Genomic DNA, 22774 nt, shown 5'->3' on the forward strand with positions numbered 1-22774 from the left:
CTCGATCCCAGGAATCATGACCTGAGCCGAAGGCAGACGCTTAATGACTGAGCCACCCAGGCGCCCCCCTTGCTTTTTTGAAAAAATGGTCTCACCACCTTGTATAGTTTTTTCTGTTTTGAACTTTAGCAAATGGAATCACAGTGTTTTCCTCCATGACTTTGCTTTCTTTTGATCAACACTTGATGTGTGTGGTTGTGGTTAATTTTTTGTCACTGCTAGATAGCATTCCTGTAAGAATGTAACACTAGTTTTTATGGACTTTGGGGTTGTCTCCAGTTTGGCAGTATTATGTTCCTAAGAAAGTTCTTGTACATCTCCTTGCTTAAGGTAACAGTTCCTAAAGTGTGGTCCACCAACCCCTAGGGCTCTCTGGGACCTTATCAGGGAGTCACTGAAGTTAAAACTATTTTCTTTCATGCTAATACTAAGATGTAATTTGCCCTTTTCACTCTGTGAACATTCGCACTAGTTGCAGTCACCTTAGCACAAATCAAGTCGATTTGGAGTCATTTTTTGCCAGTTTGGTTAAGTATGTAATTGCATGTTATTTTGGTTTTAATTGTCATATCCCTGGTTACTAATAAGACTGAATTCTTTTTGTCATATTTATAGATCATTTGGATTTCCTCATTTGTAAAATGCCAATTCAAATCTTTCCCCCATTTTTGAGATGTCTTTTTTATGTTCTTAGTTCTTTATGGTCATTTAAAAAAAAGATTTTATTTGTTTATTTGACAGGGAGAGACACAGCGAGAGAGGGAACACAAGCAGGGGGAGCCTGGGATCATGACCTGAGCCGAAGGCAGACACTTAACTGAGCCACCCAGGCGCCCTGTCATATGTTCTTTAAGTCAGATATATGTGTTGCAACTTTATTTTCCCTTTTTCTATGTTGTCTTTTTCACTTTCACGGAAAAGTTTTTGACATGTCAAATTCATCACTTTTCCTTTGTTTTGAGCTTTTGTGTGCTCACTAGAATATCAAGTACAAAGGTGAAATGAAATTATAATAGCAAGCATCTTTATCTTGTTCCTGATCTCTAAGAGATAACTTCCAAACCTCATCATCAATTTTTCCCCCACTGTTTCCCTTTTTAAAAACAACTTTGAGGAGCACCTGGGTGGCTCAGTTGGTTGGGCGACTGCCTTTGGCTCAGGTCATGATCCTGGAGTCCCGAGATCGAGTCCTGCATCGGGTTCCCAGCTCAGCGGGGAGCCTGCTTCTCCCTCTGACCCTCTCCCTCTCATGCTCTATCTCATTCTCTCTCTCAAATAAATAAAATCTTTAAAAATAATAATAATAAAAAAATAATAAAAACAACTTTGAGGGCGCCTTGGTGGCTCAGTTGGTTAAGAGACTGCCTTCGGCTCAGGTCATGATCCTGGAGTCCCGGGACTGAGTCCCGCATCGGGCTCCCTACTCAGCAGGGAGTCTGCTTCTCGCTCTCCCGCTCCCCCCTCTTGTGCTCTCTCTCTCTCAAATAAGTAAATAAAATCTTAAAAAAAAAAACCCTCTTGATTAGAGTTAAAAGAATTAAATTATTTTACCTTTAATTTTGGTTATAGTTTTAAAAGTTTTGTTGTAGATTGTTTTCATAGATACCCTTAATCAGGTTAAGGAAGTCCTTCTAGTGCTAGCTTTTCTCCTAAATGAATGTTAAACTTCATGAAACTGTTTCTGCATCTGTTAAGATAGTGAGATTTTTGCTCTAATCTGTTAATGTTAAGGATCATATTATTTGAGTTTCTATTGTTAAAACAACCTCTCATTTCTGAGATAAACTCAATGATGATATATTATCTTTTTTATATACATTGCTGAATTCAGTTCACTAATATTTTGTAATTTTGCAGCTATGTTTGTAATATTGACCAATAGTTTTCCTTTCTTCTTATGCTGTCTCTGCCTGGTTTTGGTATTGGATTGATGCTGATAAAAGATTTAAAATTTCATGCTTTAAGTGTTGCTGGAAAACAGAAAACACATTCAGGAAGGTTCCCTCTTCATCTATACTCTGGAAGCATTTACATAAATTTAGAATTATTTATTCCTTCAAAGATTAGAACTCAATAGTGAAGTCATGTGGGCCTGGGGTTTTCCTCATGATTAGATGGTTTTATTTATTATTGTTTCTATTTCTTTTTTTTTTTAAGATTTTATTTATTTATTCATGAGAGACAGAGAGAGAGGCAGAGGCAGAGGGAGAAGCAGGCTTCCTGCTGAGCAGGGAGCCCGATGCGGGACTCGATCCCAGGACCCTGGGATCATGACCTGAGCCAAAGGCAGACGCTTAACCAACTGAGCCACTCAGGCATCCCTGTTTCTATTTCTTTAATGGGAATAGGACTATTCAGCTATCCTATTGTTTCTGGAGTCTGTTTTAGTGATATTTTTCTAGTAATTTGTCCAGTTTTATCTAAAATTTCAAATTTGTTGGCCTAAAGTAGTTCATAATCTGATTACCATGTTAATATCTAGATATCTGTAATTACGTACCCTTGTTATTTCTGGAATTATTTATGTCTTCTCTTTTCTCTTATTTTGCCAGTTGGTTTTATTATTCTTTCAAAGTCCCAAATTTGGACTTGTTGAGCAATGTGAAATTGGACTGCAAATCCACAGGAGAGCTGATTTGTGATTTTCCAGAGATTTTATTCACTGTTCTGTTTGGCTGTAATCCAACTCTCCTTGCACTGGGCTGGCCCCTGTGCAGGTGTCCATCACCCTGCTTAGGCTGACATCACACCCAGACTGCCTCACCCTACTTGGGCTCCCATCTGACTGCAGGTCTTCCTCCCATACAGATGCACTCACTCCCACGTTCTAACAGCCCAGGCTGGGCTGCTCCCATGTGCAAATGCCCTCTTCATTCTGCAAACTTTGATTCTCCAGGTGGGACACATACAGACACATACACACTGGCTCTGACAACTCCCGTCAGGCCACCTTCTATGTGGTTGCCCTCCTCCCCCTGCTCAGACTCTGACATGCACACCAGACAGCCCCCAGCACCAATGCTACCTTGCACTGTTCCACCTAATGGCTTTAGGACTGAATTATGCAGGAAGAGAAGGGAAGAGGCATTTTTTTCATGAAGTGTTTTAGTAACATAATGCAATGTATGAGTGTATGGGATCATAACACGAACATATTCTTTTTTAAATATTTTATTTATTTATTTTTTGAGAGAGAGAGAGAGAACACATGAGAGGGGGGAGGGTCAGAGGGAGAAGCAGACTCCCTGCTGAGCAGGGAGCCCGATGCGGGACTCGATCCCAGGACTCCAGGATCATGACCTGAGCCAAAGGCAGTCGCTTAACCAACTGAGCCACCCAGGCACCCATGAGCATATTCTTAACTGTGGGTCTGTCAAAGGTTTGAAAGCCACTGACCTAGAAAGGTTTTGGAATGATGGTATAGTAACGCCCCATTTAGAGCATTATAGTTTTCTGGGCTACTGCCTCAAGATTCCCTGCCACCTGTGTGGACACCCCATCCAAACGGACGCTTCCCTGGCTGACAACAGAGATACAACTTTGGTGGGCTACTGGGAGTCACAGACCTGAGTTCTAGTTCTGCCCCTCAACTTCTCACCAGCCAAGCAATCTGGTTATCCTATACACTAAAAATGCAGATGATACGCGCCATACCTCCCTCCCAAGGCATAAAATCAGGTAGTACATGAAAAGTGCTTTGAAAACTACAGCAAATATACAATAACTGACATCTAATGAATGTTTAAGTCCTTTACATGCAATGTAACTGAATCTTTAAACAACTCTGAAATTCACATTTAATAGATGAGGAAACTAAAGCTTAAGGAGGTTGAATGGATGAGAGGGTATTTGAATCCAGGTCTGCGCATTCAACTATACCCTCATCATCATTAAGCAGTATTTTTTTTGTTGGTTTGTTTTTAACAGAGAGCGAGAGCACACAAGTGGGGGAGTGGCAGGCAAAGGGAGAAGCAGGATCCCCACTGAGCAGGGAGCCGATGTGGGGCTTGATCCCAGGACCCTGGGATCATGACCTGAGCCAAAGGGATTAAGCAGTACTTTTAAAGATTTTATTTATTTTTTTTAAAGATTTTATTTATTTATTTGACAAGAGAGATAGACAGAAGAGCACAAGCAGAGGGAGTGGCAGAGGGAGAGGGAGAAGCAGGCTCTGCACTGAGCAGGGAACCCGATGCGGGACTCGATCCCAGGACCCTGAGATCATGACCTGAGCCGAAGGCAGATGCTTAACCATCTGAGCCACCCAGGCGCCCTAAAGATTTTATTTTTAAGTAATCTCTACACCCAACGTGGGGCTCAAACTCACAACCCCAAGATCAAGAGACGACTAATTTTCCGACTGAGCCAGCCAGGCACCCCGTAAGTGGTACTTTCATCATATGTGAATGAAGCAGAGCATCTTTGTTCTGTTACAGAGTTTTATATGGATATGGAGAACCAAATGTATTTACCATTTCCCCATTAAACATCCTAATTCTTGAAAGCTTTGAATCCTGCGGACTTTCACCTTTTCTATGCAAATATAGCTAACAGGCAAGGATCTGAGACTAAATGAGGTCACTTTGAAATGATGGTGGTACCTATACAGGGTCCAGTGGTGGCAGTCAGTTCCTTAGCTGCAAAATGGTGGCCAAGTTTAAGGCCCTTGCACGTAGGCAATGGATAAATATGTTGAAGAACGAACAAATGGGAGCCTGGTTAGGTCTAGAACTCTGGCAGCTTGGTGGGGTGGGGTAGTTAGCCAAGAGCAACGGCCCCTCAGCCCCCAGGTTGAAGGACTGTCAAGAAGAGAGCAGACCTCAAGGCAGAGTCCACTTGGCATTTTCTGAAACTGTCCACAGATCTGCCTGGGATCAGGTCTCTGCTGAGGGGCCTGGAGAGTCTGTGTAGAGCTCCTTCTGAGCAGCTGGATGAGTCCAGGGCAGGGCAGGGCCCAGGGGTGGATGGGTTTGAGCACAGTGTTCTTCACAAGAGTCCAGCTCAAATGTTCTATTTTTAAAGCCAAATAACAGCATTCTTCCTCCAGCCCCAAAAGTGAAAATCTGAGCAGCAATAATTTTTCTGGCCAAGGACAAGGTGGAGGTGGGACAGGAGACAGAATGAGCCACAGGGGATGAAAAGCAGCAGAGAGAGAGTGTGCATTTCCACCCAGATGAGTCCACTGCTGTCCCTGAAGACATGCCAGCCAGTCTCCAAATCTCCACAAGCCAGTGCCAATCCCCTTCCACCTCTCCTCAGCAGAGGAACACCTGTGCAGGGGAGGGAGCACTTTACCCCTGCCATGGATGGGACCGGGGGGATGGGGGCAATGACGATGACAAGAACAGCTGTGAACAGTACAGAAGCCCAGATTCTAGGTCCAATAACAGTTTTTATTCCCTTGGAACAAAGATCTGTGGGAAAGAAACTCCAAAAAGGAAACATGAACATGAACAACAAAATGACACTAGAGTGGTGTGCCAGGTGGATGGCACACTCCACAGTGGACCTGGTCATGCCCTGGTTTCTTGGATCAATATTTGCTCCGCCCCCAAGTGCCCATGACAGGTGGAGGGTGGGGGCAGTGAGGTGGAAAGCTTCCCTACTCTATGCAAGGGAGATGAATGTCACTCTGAGGTCTCTCAGGGACACCAAACCCTCCCCCTCAAGAATAGAGGTAGACAGGTAAGAATGAGAGGGACCTGGGTGTCACAGATAATGAGAAAGTAGTCATGGACCCTTTGTGGCCGACAGAATCTATGCTTAAAATAGTACCACAAGAGAAGCAACAGCTCGCTGAGACAACTTTGTGTTTCATGGTAAACATGGCCAACCTTGTCAAACCAGGCCCCAGAGCAGTGGTAACTAGCACTACTGTTTCTATTCACTTCAAAGGAGCCTGGTGGTGGTTAATCGGAAGCCATTTCCCATTTCCCAGAGGATTTGCTTCGATCCCCTTTTCTAGCAAAATCCTATCCCCTGCAAGCCTGGTCCTCTATAGAGAATAGGCTGTAAAAACCCTGTCCTACCCTCACACTTCCCATGACACGACAGCTTCTACTGCCGCCCAAACACCTAAAAACAAGGTCCTTTGGTGGGCTAGATAATCCAGTTCTCGATTGTCCCTACATTGTGTATCACCTAACTCATCACTATACTACAGGATGGCCTCTGGCACTGGGACCCGAGCCTAGATCACAGTGAGGTCTCCTGGAGGATGAAGGTGGGGCTGTTCCCTTGGTGGGCTGAGCTTTCCTCAGGCACTGCCATGACCTCCTTGTCTCTGCTGTTCTTCAACATCCCATTACTCATCTTTTCCGGAAACGTAGGAGTGTCCACTGAGAGGTCCTGGAGAACACAGAGCAAAGAGAGTGGAGGGGGTGGGATGAACATGAGACAAAGGGGTGAAGGAACTCAGGCAGAAAAGGTGGAAGACCCTGCTTTGATCCCTGCTGGAAGGGAGATCAGCAAAGGGCAGTGGGGGAGAAAGGGAGGAGCAAAGCATGAGGTGAGTGGTGGTGGTGGTGGGGGGGCGGTAGGGAGAGGAAAGGCCAGCACACTAGGCACCTCTCTGGGCTGAGACCCTTCTGCCCACCAAGTCAGCACTCCCCTGAGGGTAGAAGCCAGGGCAGTTACTGGGGGATGGTCCAGGTTCAGACAAATAATGAGAGCTGCTGGGGAGGAGAAAGGAAAGGGAGGGAAGAGAATCTGGAAGGTCCGGCAGTAAGAGAGGGAGGGGAGGGTATAATCTGGACAACATAGCTGCTACCTGGCTGTAGCTTATGCAGTGAAATCGCTTCTGACAGGACAGGGGCAGCAGGGCAACGAGCTTTGGTAACACTGGGTAAATGGTCCGAGGATTCAGGGTCCGGCCCCGCATTCCTCCTGAAGGCAAAGGCACTTCTGAGTCTCCTACCATGTAACCAGTGCACACCCAGCAAGCCATCTGTTCTCAGGGCTCTGGGTTCCCAGCCCCTGCCCACCTCCCAGAGCTCAGCCAAGAAGCCCAAGGAGCCCAGAGGGCTGGGTCAGTTTTCCCCCAGAGCCAGATTCCCTGAGTGGCCTCCCTCAGTCTCACTTCTCTGGGTCCCCATTCCACACGCCCTCACCAGTGAGCAGACTGACAATCAAGCCCACCACAATGACTGTGGTTGAGTTGTGAGCGCTGTACCATAAATACGACAAGGAGTAGAGACGCTGCAGTCCTGTAGGCCTGGGGAGAACCGAGATAAGGACAGTTAGCAATTCGCTGACAGGGCATTCCTCAGGGACATAGCCCCCGGATGTTGGGACCCAACACCTAACATTTCCCTGAGGACTCTGGTGGCCCATCCCTTAGCAAGACCCCTGGGAAACCCCTCAAAAATGAGCTATTCTCACCAAGGAGAGAGCGAGCCCCAACTCACTTGGAGAGGGTGGTTGAGGGCATCAGTGTGGTCATGGTGACAGAGGTCAGGTTGCTAGGCAGGGAAAAGCTGGATATATTAGGAGGAGAGGGTGCCATGCGGGAGGCCATGTTGGTCACTATGCTCCCGATGCCGATCCAGAAGGCCATGATGAGTCCAGCCAACAGGCCCACAATGGCACCCTGCCCAGAGACACAACACATTCTCCTGTCATGATGCCAGCCCTAATAAATCTTCACATCAGTTCCCAGAACTCATGGGGAGAGCCCGGCCAAGATAATTCTCAGGTCCACCCCTGTACACGACTGTGGAGCCAGATGGATCACTCACAGGAGGGTTGGCACAAGGAAAGAACATCCCAAGACAGAAGAGTCCGAGCAGCGGCCCCCCAACCATGCCAAAGATGCTGAGTGCTGCCTGTGGGCGACAGGGATGAGGAAAAAACGAGAGAACATTCAGGCTCAGAGAACCCCAGCCTCACCAATGTAGAGCACAGCCACCTGCCAATGCCTCAGCGCCCCACTTGTCGGATCTGCCTGTATCTTCTACCTGGAAACATCAGAATGTAGGATTCCAGAGGGCAAATCCTGGGAATGTTAAGGGAATGTACTTTGGGTTGTCCTCTGTGGCTGATCCCTCAGATGTCTCTGAGCTGACAATGTCCTGGGACTAACTCTAGGGAACACAGCTAACGGTGGTCCATCAAAGGTCAATTTTTGACACCCATCCCTATACCATTCCCTTCACATCAGCTGTCTTCCTCAACTTCCTGTTTCAATCGCTCCTTTCTCCCTTAAAAATTGCTTTCTTCTCTGCACAGTCCTTACCTGTAACACGGGTCCCATCTGGGAAGAAATATAGGCCATTCCCAGACAAAGTAGCCCATAGCCAAAGGCTGGAGAAAAAGAAGGGAGGAAAAAGGCAGAGATAAGAAAGGAGAAAAAGTAGAGCAAAGCTCCTTCCCCAGCCAAACCATTACCTCTGTGTCCCTGGAAACAGCATATTCCTTCCTGCCCCAGCTCCAGGTCCCTCCCACCTGGTCTTCCCATCTATGTGACTCAGAGACCTTCCCAGGGAATGCCCTGAGATGCCAACAAGTTTGTGTGCTTCGTTTGGCAAGCACTGAGCCCAGACTAAAGCTGGTGCTGTGAAGCAGACTGATGACAGTGCTTAGAGTGTGTTTTAGAAAGAATACAACTAAAAAAATGAGGAAACATAATCCCACCGAGGATTCTGGAAAGCATGATGGCCTGGACTTCAGAGAATTGAGGGAACCAGGGTCGGATCAGATCTTCCATTGTAACAGTTGCCAATGAGTTAAAAGCAGAAGATATGGTGCTGAAAGGAGGAAGACAAAGATGAGCTGTGCTGAGCCCGGGAGCTGAGGGCAAAACCAACAGGGGCCCTACTGAGGGAAGAGCGCCCTAAAGGCAGGAGAGGACATATGCAGCCAGGAGCCATCCTCATTCCTCATGGTTGGCAGCTGAGGAAGAGGTCCAGAAGGCAAGGGCACTTGTCCTTTCTGAACGGGATACAGGTTTTGATCAAGTAGAATCAATTCCTAGAAGAATCCTTCTCCAGCAAGGGGGATCCCCTGGGAGAGGATATGCGCTATTCTACACAGATGAGCTGTCCCTCATCATCTATAGATGGATGGGCACACTGAGAAACTCAGAGAGATCCCCTCTTCTACCTGTCACCTTGGGCCAAGTAGGGCTCAGCTGCACCAAGCCTGAGGGAAACGGTCGAAGAGGGTACCTGAGGGAGCCACTGAAGAGGCAGGCAACAAAGAGCCCAGGCAGGCCTGGCAGGTCTTTCAGGAGATCCATCACAAAATACAGGACGAACTGCAGGCAGAGCAGAAGTGCACAGCTCTCTTGAGAGAGGAACGCTTCCCCAGAGTGAAGCGTGTGGGAAGCCCCCTGCACGTGCCCCTACCAGTCTATGGAGAGTGAGTGACTAAGAAGGGGGCTAAGCACTGAGGGTGTCCCAGTTAGTGGAGAGAAAATGGGCTCTAGGTAGAGAATGACGCAGTTCAGCTCCCAACCCTGCCCCTGACTAGCAGTGTGACGAGCATTCCGGCCACCTCGATGAGGCTTTTTTTTTTTCTTTTCTGTAAAATGAGACAGTTGTAAGGATTACAGGAGACCAGGTACAGTCGTGAGCCAATAATAAAGGCAGGTCCCACCCCAGCAGGGTGAGCACTATGATTAGGTGATGCTGGCCAGGGGCTGGGACCCTCATGTGCTAGACTGTAGAATCCCAAGTGGAAAACGACTTACATCCATTTCCTACCCAGGGTGAGAGTCCTTTCTGCAGCCAACCAGACACTCCTCCTGGGGAGCCAAGCTGGCCCTCATGGGCAAAGAAGGGTGCCAGGGAGGACTTCTCACCTGGTCAGGGGCTGCTTGAGCCTGCTGGGTGCTCATGGGATACTCCTGGTAGTAGACAAACATGACCAAGCCAATGAGGCAGCTCATGCAGAGGACCAACTGCTGGCAAGGGAAGACTGCATAGCAGGAGCTGCAGAGAGACCAGTGCCAAGGAGACAGAGGCTGTTAACAGACACCCTCAGGCACGTCTCCGAGCTCCAGAAAGCAGACCCATATCCTGACCCCAGTGGGTGTGTGTGTATGCTCTGGCATCCTGCCCCAACCCCACCTGCCCCGTGGAACGGGGCCCCCCCCCCGCTCCTCCCCGGTCTTCCTGTCCCTGTACTCACAGCACAGCAGCCTTCTCCGTGCGGGAACTCAGGTAGCGCTGCACCTGAGCCTGGTTCACCCCATACAAGGAGAGCATCATGAAGACACCCCCAAAAGCCAATGTCCAGAAAGTGTGCCGTACAAAAGGATCTGGATCCAGCCTACAACAGACACTGACTGGTCATTGTGGCATAGCCCCAGACAGACACAGCCTTCCTCACACTCCTACAACAGGGGGCAGAGCAGAGACGCTGCTGCAGGGCAAAGGAGCTACTGAAGGCAAGAACTGGGTGGACACAAGGGGCGCCTGGGTGGCTCAGCCGTTAAGCGTCTGCCTTCGGCTCAGGTCATGATCCCAGGTCCTGGGATCGAGCCCCACATCGGGCTCCCTGCTCCACGGGAAGCCTGCTTCTCTCTCTCCCACTCGCCCTGCTTGTGTTCCCCCTCTCACTATGTCTCTCTCTGTCAAATAAATAAATAAAATCTTTAAAAAAAAAAAAAAAAGAACTGGGTGGACACAAGAAACAGCACAGCAAGATGGAGGAAGGGTTCTATCCCTCCAACCCACAGCCTCATGCCAGGTACTGAAAACATCTTGACCCTCCTTTACCCACCAGCCAGATCCCTGTGATCACCCTCCATCTCTGCAGTGCCAGCTTCCCACCTGTCTCACTGCTGCCCCTAAGGCTTCCACAGCTTGTCCTGTTTACTGCAGCCCTGAGTTCAGGTTCTAGGATGGGCTCGGCCCCCCGGCACTACAGACCCCAGCCAGGGGAAGGGGTGTACTTACACGATCCCAGAGATGCGGCCATGCTGGGAAGCCACTTCCCACACATGCCTCAAGCCGCCCACCTTGGCTGACCCCACAATGATAACCACCAGCTGCCCTAGGAACATGACCAGCGTCTGGAACACGTCTGTCCAGATGACTGCCTTCAGCCCGCCCTGCAAGGCAAAGACAGCATGCCTGCCACAGACGTCTTTAAAGCCATCCACAAGTGAAGACACGACACCTACCACCAGCAGGCGACTATACTGCCACCAGGGGCATAACTGCTGAGCCTCTGTTGACATCAGTCCCAGTCCGTCTCCTACCCCACCAAAGTCCCAGCCCGTCTCCTACATCCTGACTCGTCCCACTCCAGAGCTCCATCCCACCTCACCTACATTTTTACCTCATCCCTTCCCTTCTTTTCCCTCCCATCTCCTCTCCCTCTCCTAAGACTTACTACACTTACCAGAGCAGTATAGACAGTACAAACAATGCCTAGGGTCAGCACTGACAGCCACAAGTCAAAGCCAGTCACTGTAAACAGATAAAAACCACATTCCTGTCTCTGGAAGAGGGTTTCCCAACAGAGAAACCAGAAAAACCCTAGTAAGACATGAGGCATTTGGTCATTAAGGATGAAATAAATCATTCACCACAATGGAAAAAAAAAAATGTTTGAATCCCACCAAAAGGTGTTGATTAACCAGTTCAGATGAGACACGGTAATGTTTGATTAGCTTTCGGGTGAGGTGAGCCAAGGCACTTCCACCTCCAGCGGAGACCAGTCAGGAGTCCTTGCAGGGAAGTAACTCCCTGGCCAAGGTCGGATTCTTTTCTGCACACTCTCCTCTACCGGCCCCTCCCAAAGGTGTTTTCCCAGTCGGCTGTGGCTGAGAGCCAAGGGCTGTGACTCCTCACCTGCATTGAGGGCCAATGATGGTGCATAGAGCACGACTCCCATGTAGATCACCTGTTGCATATGGAGAAGAGAACGTGAGGGGGAGGGGAAAGGAAGGTGGGCAGAGGGAAGGGAAAAGATGGACCTCAGCTCCAATAACCTGATGGCCTCCCTTTGTCTCGGCTCGCTTCCCTCTCCCTTCTTCCAAATCTTGGCCTGCTGCCACCATGGTGACTGTGCTGCAACTGGAAGGAATAGGAAGCAGGCTGCCTCTGGTGGCTTCAGGGACACTGGCCCCTAGTGGGACCTTCAATCTTGCCAGTTTGAGAGCAGGAAAGGCTCAGAATCCTTCGACATACCCGAGTTTGGGTCCCTCTACCATATCTCAAGCTCAAATTCTACCCTCATTCCTACTTACCATCTGAAAGATGAAGGTCAAGGTCCCACAAACCCGCACAGCTTTATTGAATCGGAGCTCCAGGTACTAGGTAGGAATACGTATGTACACATACACATATATATAAGTAAGTAAAAGTATTCCTCCCCACTCTACCCCATAATTCGACTTCCCTCAAGAAACCCCGGAATGTGAAGGAACATTCAACTCATATCTGCTCTGGGCCTCCCAGCACAGCACCCTCCTCTTCCCACCTGACCTCACCCAGAAAGAACTTGGAAACACACAGTGTGTCTCATCATTCTCATTAGGCAGAAGAGGTCCAGCGACCCAGATCCCTCATATATGGCCTCTTCCTTCTTTCTATTCCTGACCCTGATGGTCCTATGTGCTCCTCTTCCCCCCACTCACCTCATAGGCACTGGTGAGATGCAGGCGGTAGAAGACAGGGATGAAGACGTGTGCAGGGATCAGCAGGCCCAGAAAATAGCAGCAGCCCAGGAACCAATACTGGGTCCCAAATCGGTAGATCTCGGACGGCACACCCAAGATGGCCACGGCTGATTGGAAGGTGGCCAGCAGAGACAGAGCCACAGGAAGACAGCTCATTTTTCGGTCTGCCATGAGCAGTTGGCCAACAGTATGCCGGCCCCAGCCACGAAAGGCATGGTAGAGCCCAATAGCAAGGGAGAGAACCAGCAGCAGCACAAACACTACATAGTCCACAAGGGAGAAGGTAGATGTGACAGTGTTTGTGTCTGAGGCCGGGAGCAGGGGAGCAGAGGTGCTCACCACCACACTCATATCTTCGCCGTGTCTGTGGCCTATGGCCACGTGCTGCTCCTGGGCTCTGGGCTGCCACTCAGCTGGGCAGTGGCAGGCAGGTGGCTACAACCTGGCTTCTAGCCACGATCTCACAGTCCTTCTCCACCAAGTGACATCGTCCAAGTGAGCTGCAAAGGAATCAGCTCCTAGTCAGGCTTACCCTGCCTTCATGGGCACCCATCCTCAGGCCTATATATCCCACACCCATCAAACCTGAACCAGCCAGCTCTGTACAGCCCTTGTAAGTCTAGAGGTCCTAGTATGGATTTGGTAGGGGAGGAAGGAAGCAGCAGAGTGAGACAGCCAGGTGACAACTGCTTGTCCAAGATCATTTTGGGCATACACAGCTGTGAAACATAAAAACCTTCTTGGGGTGCCTGGGGGTTGCAGATTGTGAGATCGAACCCTGTGTCAGGTTCTGCACTCAGTGTGGAGTCTGCTTGAGATTCTCTCTCCCTCTGCCCCTCACCCTCCTCTCCAAAATAAATTAAATCTTAAAAAACAAAAACAAAAAACTAACCTTCTTAGGTCTCCACCCCAATCACAAAAGAAAAATCAACTCTAGCCCACATTTCTTCTCAAAGACTTCCCTGCCCCCACTTGCAGGCACAGACCCAGTCACTACAGCATGCTAAGCCAGCAGACCCCAGCCTGGCGCCACAGCCCAGCAGGGAAGAAGAAAGGGAGACTAATAACAGCATGGTTTCCTCTCTTTCCCCCAGCCTCAGCCCCCATCTCCCCTATTCTCAATGTCACCTTCCTAACAGGACCCCTTTTCAGCACTGATCCCCAGTGCGATTACCTACATGGCAGCCCCAAACTCCATTCCACATATCCCCAGGCCAACCACTTCGTTCTCCCCAGCACTACTAGAAAAGCCCTGCCACCCATCTCTCAGCAACTCTCCCAGCAACACTACAGTCAATAGCAGATCTGGGGAGAGTGCTGGGATTCAAAAGTGTGAGGGCAATGTGCGGGAGCCAGGAGTTCAGAGTTATGATACAGAGAAGCAAACCAGCCAGGGAGCTGGGGGCAAGGGAATAACAGCCAGGGAAAGTGCGCCTCTCCTCCTGGAGCAGGAACCTACCTAGAGAAGTAATCTCTGTTCTGAGGCAGTGCTGCCTGGAGAAGCTGTGTGTGTCTGGAGCTGAGCAGAAGCTGAGGGTCTGGCTCTATAAGTAGCTGAGGTGAAATCAGGAATTAGGGGCGGAGTGAAGCTCAGCAGCTATTTGCTCTGGCCCCTTCAGGGAACCAATCAATGTGATTCAAATGGCCCTATCACCCTATGGCCCCCAAACTCCAGCTCAGTCCTAGAGGCTCCAGAGTGGGGAACAGGGAGCTCACATTCAACAGCATTCCTAGCTAGATTAGGCTTTCACTGTAAGTCACACTTGGCACTGTGTGCTAGAGGGAATTACAAAGTAGGAGCCCAGGGAAACGGGAGTTGCTTTTCTGACTCCTGCACCAAAAATACTAATCCTCAAAGAAATACAGCATTATCCTCAGAACAAGGACAGGATTATGCTACTTCAAAACTTAAGGGAACATTCAGAGATCACTATCATGACCCCCCTCAGTTACCAACAAAGATACTGAAGCCCAGATGACTCAAGTGATCTTTCCAGAACCACAGAGTCGATTATTGTCAGTCTAGATTAGAGCTCAGGTCTACTGATTCCCCATCCATCCACTCTTCATTTATACCATAATGTCTTTAGAAGATATCCACGACATACTCATCGATATGGAGAAAAAAATACCAAAGCATGTAGGTTTTCAGATAGCCTAAATGATGACAGTTAACACTTTTTGAACACCACCCCTTTTTTTTTTAGTGAAGCAACTCAGCTCTTACTTCTTGTAACCCAGCTGTGTGCCGTGAACTTTACAAACTTTAATAATGATAATGAAAAAGTACCCTTTGCTATCACTTTTAAAACACCACCTCTTGTTTATGAACTTTAAATGAACACTCTCTAGCTCTCAAGGAAACGGAGTCAGAAAAGTTAAAGAACTTCCTTAAGGTCACATGGCATGATACAAAACAAGGGAGAAAGAAAGAGTGCTATCTGCAGGTAGGACAGGTGATTTACCAAGGGGCCCATCCTTACCATTCCTAGAACCAGGGCGGGAGCAGAATGTTAATTGTAGTCAGTCATTCACGGAACAAAGTTTAGATTCCAACTAGTGTAAATACACATTAATATAATCTATGTCTTCTGTTCTTGCCCACTAGGAGAAAGATCAGCCTGGCTGTCTTCTGGTTCACTCACACTGTGTTCTTGGGCAGATGTCGCCCGGCTGGCAAGATATGGTCTTACAGAGACCAAACCTGAACTCTGAACCTCGTGGGGCCAACAAAGAGAGGAAATCAGAGGCGGCAACTCTAGGATCACATGTTCTACGAGTCACAAATGTTCGTACCCAGAATAGTATTCCCAACAGGCCACTCTGGTTTAACCTAAAGATGCCCTGGGCCTTTGTACATTGCAACATCTTTAGTTCCCACTCCTCTTTGGCAAATTTTACTATGATAGAGGTGATGGAAAATACTGGAGAATAAGAGAAGATGTCTGCTGTGTGCAAATAAGAATGCGTAGCTGTAAAGGGTTAGTGATAAGGCTACGCTGGTTACGGAAAGGAAAAACGATCTCAGTGTAGACTAGAACACAGACATACAGAACTGGAAACTCTCCTGCTGGGGTAAATTGGTGAAGCTTCTAGATAGAATTCTATTTGCATGAGGTGTAGAGAACCTTCCTGGATGGCTGAAGACAGAGCCAGGCAAGACAGGAAAAACCTGACCCAGTAACAACGTGTTCCTCAGACATGATTCTGATTCTAAGAACAGGATAGTGGCTTTCTAAAAACTACACTGCTCTAAACCCCATGGACTTGCATCTCCCTGAGAGAGGAGGAGCCAAAACAGCAGAGTGGTTTCACTAAAACTGTAACACACAGGGCACAAAATAGTGGGCTGTGAGACCCCTTTCTAAAAGTATGACACACACAGAAACGGAAGACCATCATTCTACACCACCGTTACCCCCTTTGACAGCCTGCACTGAATTGCCTTGACTCCTACAAAGGGCAAAGGGGGCCACTGCAGGACCCACTGTCCCAAAAAAGATTCCTTAAAAATCTGCCCTTGTGCTTAGAATTCCTCGAGGTCTGAAAGCTTCGGTACCCTCATTAAAAGGCTAAGAACTATCAACGCCTCAGAGAACGTGCCAGCCAGCTGAAAGTAAATCCTTTCAAGGAGATTCCACATACCTGCGGTGTGTGGAAGGGAAGCCGGGGCCGGCCACTCAAGACGAGTCAGCTTTGACGAGCTTTTGCCTGGCCCTATAATCAAAGGCAACACTCAGTCCCTCCGGGCGCGGGGCTCCCGAGGGCCACCCTGGGGTAGCGCTCGCCTTTCCCTTACCTCCGTGGCTCCGCCAGGGCTAAGAAGGTCCAGTCGTTTGTCCTGAGATCAGCATCGCTCCGTTTTTCTGGGAAGGAAAAGGAGTTGGGAAGGCAGGCAAGCGCCTACCCCGCCCCTCCCTCCTCACCAAGGATCCGGCCGCCACGCGGTCTCCGGACTGAGGTGAAGGTGCCAGGGCCCGGAGCCTCCCCAGGCTTGTCTCCTCCCGCCGGGGTTTGCCCTTCACTCTTCTATCACCCTTACCCTCTTTATTTGCTGGCTTCCCGCCTTCCCTCCACACGTGAGGTAGCTTAACCACTACACCACGCGGTCTCAACTCAGATCTTCCCGCGCCTCCACGCGGGGAACCAGCTCGCCCTGCCCCTCCCCGTCCCCGCGCCACTCTCGGGAGCCTCTGGGTACTGGCCCCCATGCGCTGGCCCGCCCAGGTGCAGCCCATTTGCCGGGTCTCCACCTTTGGGTGCAGCGGAGTGGCCGAGCCAGCCCTGCCATATGCCGGCTGAATGACAGCGGCGGGGGTGGGGTGAGGTGGGGGAGGGCCCGCCCCCTGGCCGCCTCACGTGGCGCCGCCATGTTTACTGAGGGCGGACGGAGTGGGCACCGAGCCACTGCGGCGACGCGACCTCGGCGTCCGGAAGCGAGGAATACGGAGCTGAAAGAGCGGCGGCGGGGAGGCCTTCGCTAACAGGGGAAAAGGAGAGGGGGTTGGCCAGTCCGCCCTAACGGGGACAGGGGCGCGCAGAGAAGAGCTCTAACCTCCTCGAGCAGCCGCAAGCCCCAGCCCGTACCGGGCGACTAGGCCACGCCCTGGCAGGGCGGAGCCACACGCGCAAGTCTCGCGAGGCGCTGAGAAGGACGAAAGGAGCAAAAAATGTCTCCGCGCGGGCCGGGCAGTCCTTCGTTCCTGGTCCCTTGGGCAGCGACCTTGCTCCTCGCTCTGGGCGCGGAAAGGGCTCTGGCGCTACCCGAGGTACAGAAGCAAGTTAGAGGTCGGGCTGAAGCAGAGCTGCTGGGCAACCTTGTTTCGCGCTCGCCCGTCCTCGGCTCTCCCCTCTCCCCAGCCCGCCCTGGCTCGGATTTGGTCCCTGAGGCTTCCCTAGCTGTAGCCCAGCCGGCTCCGGCTCCTGAGTACTCACGCCGCGCAGGTCTCCCGGTGCCCTCGCCCTGCTGACGAAGACCTTTAAAATTTGATCTCCTTGTTCCTTAATCTTTGAATAACTTTAAATTTCTCGGCTACCGACGAGTCCTCTGGCTCTTCCTCAAGCTCGTCACGCGCCAATGCCGTATATCGTGCTCTGGCAGTACTGTACCTTGTGTAAAGCTTGATGAGTTCTTTGTATGCTTTTATACCTGGCCAAACCGGGTCTGTCAGATTGAGAAGTCACTGGAGAGGGCATAAGAAATATGTTCGAATAGTGATCTTCAAAGATGAGGGCCTTTCCTGGGCAAGGTCTGGTGCAGAAAGCCTCTAGTATGCTGATTTAGCTCCTGGCTCTAGGCGAAGAAATGAATCCCGTAGGCAAACTTGATATATGAAAATAGAACACTTACCTGCCTAGTATTAAAGGGATTCTGAAGAGTGTACTTACTGGCAGTTAACTTTTGCTACCTATTTGTTCTTTTCTTGGCTTTTCTTTATGGAATTCTAATAGTTTTCTCTTTTGCAGATATGCATGCTGTGTCCAGGGAGTGTGCGGGATTTGTCAGAAGTGACCCTTTATTGTAAGCAGACACCAGAGCTAAGGCTGCACTCCCGCTGCTGCCTGAATCAGGAGGGCACCATCGTGGGGTGAGGGAGGAAAAGACAACTCTGGATACTGGAAGAGTTCCCAAACCGGATTCCTTTTTTTTTTTTTTTTTTTAAAGTAGGCTTCATGCCCAGTGTGGGGCTTGAACTTAGGACCCTGAGTTCAAGACTTGGGTGGAGATAAGAGTCCAACACTTAACCCACTGAGCCACCCAGGCACCCCCTCTCCCCCCAGATTCTTAAAGGCTTGCCTGATTGGCTTTGGGATAAATATCCGTGCCTGTTTTGGGGGCATCCAAACCATGATTCTGTGTTACAGCATTTTTAGCTAGGTAAACAACCCTGTGATTCTTCCTGGTTGAAACTGCATAGAAGTCACAATTTTTACCCATTAAAAAAAAAGCTCCTTATGACTTCCTCTTATTTTTTTTTTTAAGGTTATTTATTTGAGAGACAGTGAGCAAGAGAGTACGGGAGCAGGGGCAGAGGGAGAGGCTGACTCCCCACACTGAGCAGGGAGCCCGATGTGGGGCTCTATCCCAGGATTCCAGGATCATGACCTGAGCCGAAAGCAGACGCTTAACCAACTGAGCTGCCCAGGCGCCCCTACGGCTTCCTCTTAAAAGAAGTTTTGTTCTTTTATTTTCAACTCTGGATTACTTAGTGTATATCTCCATGAAATGGCTCCCTTAGCCTCCGAGGCAATTTATTAATAGGGTATTCTTCCCTTCTGGTTAATTCATGTTTGTCTTTGAGGCAGATTCCTCTTCTGCAGATTCTGTCCCCTTATGAAGGTTAGTCCCTGCATTTTCTTCCTTTACACTCTGAGGATTCACTCTTCGTACAGTTTCAGCTATAACCACCGTGCAGGTGTTTCCCCAAACTAGATCTCTTTTAGTATCCTTGGCCACCTCTCCAACCTGAAGGTACACATGAATACCTCTAGCTTCCTATTATACATTTCCTCTTGAGTGCACCCTCACTTCAGAATCCTAAATGTCATCTGTCTTGCTTCCATTCTCCTCTCTCCCTAATTACCTAAATACTTCTCTATAGGAAACTATCTGAAAACCAATTTTTTTCCCGTCATCCCTCTCTGGTTTTAAAATTAGAATTGTCTGTTGCCCTCAGGATAAAGTTTAAACCATAAACCACTACAGATTGGTCTCAATCCACTTTTCAAACATTTTTTTTCCAACTATTTGTCCACTAAACCCTTCATGAGGGTCTGGCTTGAGCCAGACTTGCCTACTTTCCAAAAGCATTCCGCTTTTGTTTCTTTGTTCATTCAGGCCTCCTTATCTGAAATTTCCTTCCTCCACCAAATTAAAACATATCCATCCTTTAATTCCAGCATCTTCTGTAATGCTCTCTACTACTCAATGTTAGAATATCTTTGTTTACTTCTTCTAACCCTTAGTGTCTGTACCACTCAAAATTATTCATATATTGTCCTGTGATTACTTTCAGATGATAATTTAATGTTTATGTTGTTTTTATATTTGGTGATGGTCTTCCTCTACTACATTGTAAGCCACTTGAAAACTAAGATACTGAGGGTTTTCTTTTTATTCTCCCAATTTTCGCAGTTAATAGGCACTTAGTATGGGTGCCTAGGCAGCTCAGTCGGTTAAGCAGCTGCCTTTGGCTCAGGTCAGCCCTGCATTGGGTTCCCTGCTCAGTGGGGAGTCTGCTTCTCCCTCTCCCTCTGCCACCCCCACTGCTTGTGCTCTCTCACTCTCTGTCAAATAAATAAATAAAATCTTTTAAAAAAATAGGCACTCAGTAAATATTTGAAGAATAAAGGAACAGACAGCAATAGATAGTGACGGAAAAATAATGTGGCATGGTCCTTAATATCTAGTAATTTGTCTTCAGTCTGTGGTAGAAAATGCACTTGGAAAAAACTTTCATTTATGGGACTTGAATTTTTTCCCCATTTGAAGGCCTTTGTGGATCTGAGAATCATAATGCTACATTGTGAAGATTCACTAACCTAGACAAGGAACAAATTTCTTCCAATATATGCACAGATGCATAGATACACTGGTTAGAACAGGACTGTCCGATAGCACTTCCTGCTATGATGGAAATGTTCCATATCTGTACTTTCCGATATAGTAGCCACTGATCACATGGTGAGTGGTTACTGAATAGTTGAAATGTGGCTAGTGCAAATAAGAAACTGAATTTTTTTTACCTAATTTATTTATTTTTTTAAAGATTTTATTTATTTATTAGAGAGAGTGAGAGCAGGAACACAAGCAGGGGGAGTGGGAGAGGGAGAAGCAGGCTTCCTGCCGAGCAGGGAGCCCGAAGCGGGGCTCCCAGGACCCTGGGATCATGACCTGAGCCGAAGGCAGACGCTCAATGACTGAGCCACCCAGGCGCCCCTTTTTTACCTAATTTAAATACCTACGTGTAGCTAGTGGTGACTGAACTGGACAGTGCAGAATTAAAACATCTACCACAGCATCTAGTTTGTGGCCCTGAACACAGCTGTGTTCAATTAATATTTGCTGAAAAGAGGGTTATATTAGCTTACCATTGGTGAAGAGAGACATATAATTACACAGATTACTGTGTTTCCTCAGGCTGGATCTCCAGAACTGTTCTCTGAAGGACCCTGGTCCAGACTTTCCTCAGGCACATACTGCCGTCATCATGTAAGTGGTTGGTTATCCTCCCTCCCCAACGGCAACTATGATAAAGGGCTGATGGGAAAGTCTTTGAGGTTGGACTCCTAAAAAGATGTTTGAATATTAATGTCCAAACTTGGACAACTCAGAATGAGAACTGGATTACCAGCCCAGGAAGATGTGTGAATGGAAGTAGAGTGTTTTCCTAGAGCACACAGCTAACAGTGTGTGCTTTGCAGAGACCTGCAAGCAAACCCCCTCAAGGATGACTTGGCCAACACCTTCCGTGGCTTTACCCAGCTCCAGACTCTGTGAGTAAGGGTATAGGGTTGGGGAGAGAACCAAAGAGGGACAGTGCTGTGAGCTCAGCAATTTTGGGCTGTGCATTATGACTGCCTGTGTTGTGTTCAGGATACTGCCCCAAGATGTCAGCTGTCCTGGAGGTATTAATGCCTGGAATACTGTCACCTTCTATATAAAAAACCAAACCTGCCAAGGGCAAAGGAACCTTTGCAACAGCACTGGGGACCAAGGTACGCTGTCTCACCTCCACCCTTCCAGGAACTGCCTTTCATCCCTTATATTCTCCATTTTAGATCTGACAGTACTAAGTTGCTTAAGTGCTTCTTGTTCAAGTTTCTGAACCTCTAACCCCTTGAAAGAAAAGGTTGTAAGATGTATTGTTGTTATGTTCTTTTTAAAAAATTTTTTATTTAAATTTAATCAGCCAACATACAGTACATCATTAGTTTTATATGTAGTGTTCAATAACTTATCAGTTGCGTTAACACCCAGTGCTCATCACATCACATGCCTTACTTAATGCCCATCATCTAGTTACCCCATCCCCCACCCACCTCCCCTCCAGCAGCCCTCAGTTTCCTATAGTTAAAAATCTCTCTACAAAACTAATGAATCTTTGAACACTACATCAGAAACTAATGATGTACTATATGATGGCTACTTGAACGTAATAATAATAAAAAAGAATCTTTCACAATTTTTCTCCCTCTCTGATGACTTCCCATTCAGTTTTCCCTCCTTTCCCTTATGATCCTCTGTGCTGTTTCTTATATTCCACATATGAAGGATAATTGTCTTTCTCTCTTTGACTTTGTTGTTATGTTCTGATTATTTGAAATCTTCTTTCTTCTGCTTTTGACCTAGAAATAGTTGAGAGAATCTAAGTTGAAGCAGATATTTGACAAACCTACATAATGAGATTCAGTGATGTTTTCTGTTTTTCTCTGGCTCACAGAAATGTGTCCTGAGAATGGATCCTGTGTACCTGATGGTCCAGGTCTCTTGGAATGTGTCTGTGCTGATGGCTTCCATGGCTACAAGTGTATGCGCCAGGTGAGGAATTAGGCCTTCTAATTAGGGATAAGAGAAATGCATAAAGAAGAACCTCTCTGAAAGAAGAGCCCTAAGACCAGAGCTGATGCAAATCATCTAGAGAAGGAAACTATAAGAGAATTGCCCTGGATAAGGGGATAGGTATACTAGCAAAGAACTAGGTGTTAGGATGTAGTCCTTGGTGTCACGATGTATGAGGGGTTTTTTGGTCTGTCATTCATAGGGTTCCTTCTCACTGCTTATGTTCTTCGGTATTCTGGGATCCACCACATTATCCATCTCCGTTCTGCTTTGGGGGACCCAACGCCGAAAAGCCAAGACTTCGTGAACCACCTAAGTCTTCCTACTGACCTAAAGATCTTCTTGATCTATCTGAGCCCAGTCAGGGAGATTCTCTTCCTAGACAGGCATGGTTGGCCAGCAGGTCCTCCTCAAGACTGAAGCCACTTTTGGCAGGAAGATGGAAAGTTGCATAGTCTTGGGGTGTCGTGGACACTGCGGTCCAGGAGTGGACGGGGCTGGTGCCCCATTTGTGCTTGTGCTTGACTATAATAAACATCTTTTCTTGTCGTTCTTTTTTTTTAGAGAGAGGCGACCTGGCTTTG

The 22774-nt window shown here is 48.2% G+C and overlaps 2 protein-coding genes across 7 annotated transcripts; one reads left to right on the forward strand and one right to left on the reverse strand.

Moving 5' to 3' along the window:
* Positions 1-5372: 5372 nt before the first annotated feature.
* SLC5A6 (solute carrier family 5 member 6) lies at positions 5373-17271 on the reverse strand. 6 transcript variants are annotated; one of them, XM_035000774.1, is made up of 19 exons: positions 16671-16848; positions 16428-16494; positions 16274-16345; positions 14088-14182; positions 12587-13128; positions 12197-12262; positions 11799-11850; positions 11347-11414; positions 10899-11053; positions 10129-10269; positions 9800-9929; positions 9165-9253; positions 8632-8744; positions 8234-8301; positions 7737-7823; positions 7407-7588; positions 7110-7213; positions 6767-6885; positions 5373-6348 (listed from the first exon to the last, which is right to left on the reverse strand). In XM_035000774.1, exons 5-19 carry the CDS (start codon positions 12977-12979, stop codon positions 6196-6198), a joined length of 1920 nt encoding a protein of 639 aa, XP_034856665.1. In that variant the 5' UTR covers positions 12980-13128; positions 14088-14182; positions 16274-16345; positions 16428-16494; positions 16671-16848; the 3' UTR covers positions 5373-6195. The 6 variants fall into 6 exon arrangements, with proteins under 6 accessions (XP_034856665.1, XP_034856664.1, XP_034856662.1 ...); XM_035000773.1 differs by lacking the exons at positions 14088-14182; positions 16671-16848 and adding an exon at positions 17184-17271; XM_035000771.1 differs by lacking the exon at positions 14088-14182.
* On the forward strand, positions 17022-22743 carry ATRAID (all-trans retinoic acid induced differentiation factor). The gene is made up of 7 exons (XM_035000777.1): positions 17022-17397; positions 18095-18216; positions 20769-20840; positions 21053-21124; positions 21225-21346; positions 22072-22169; positions 22393-22743. The coding sequence occupies exons 1-7, from the start codon at positions 17299-17301 to the stop codon at positions 22495-22497; spliced, it is 690 nt and encodes a 229-aa protein (XP_034856668.1). The 5' UTR covers positions 17022-17298; the 3' UTR covers positions 22498-22743.
* Positions 22744-22774: the final 31 nt, after the last annotated feature.

This window comes from Mirounga leonina, unplaced genomic scaffold (assembly GCF_011800145.1).
Source record: "Mirounga leonina isolate KUSES-001 unplaced genomic scaffold, KU_Mleo_1.0 Mir_125, whole genome shotgun sequence".
NCBI lineage: Eukaryota > Metazoa > Chordata > Mammalia > Carnivora > Phocidae > Mirounga > Mirounga leonina.

Excerpts from the sequence above, each read along its gene's own strand:
- SLC5A6 (XM_035000773.1), bottom strand. The coding sequence starts at position 12,979 with ATGAGTGTGGTGGTGAGCACCTCTGCTCCCCTGCTCCCGGCCTCAGAC. Across the intron at positions 11,054-11,346 it reads GTACTGTCTATACTGCTCTG|GGCGGGCTGAAGGCAGTCAT; the intron begins GTAAGTGTAGTA and ends TTTGCCTTGCAG. Across the intron at positions 6,349-6,766 it reads GCATAAGCTACAGCCAGGTA|GACCTCTCAGTGGACACTCC; the intron begins GCAGCTATGTTG and ends TGTGTTCTCCAG.
- ATRAID (XM_035000777.1), top strand. The coding sequence starts at position 17,299 with ATGTCTCCGCGCGGGCCGGGCAGTCCTTCGTTCCTGGTCCCTTGGGCA. Across the intron at positions 18,217-20,768 it reads CAGGAGGGCACCATCGTGGG|GCTGGATCTCCAGAACTGTT; the intron begins GTGAGGGAGGAA and ends GTGTTTCCTCAG. Across the intron at positions 21,347-22,071 it reads CAACAGCACTGGGGACCAAG|AAATGTGTCCTGAGAATGGA; the intron begins GTACGCTGTCTC and ends TCTGGCTCACAG.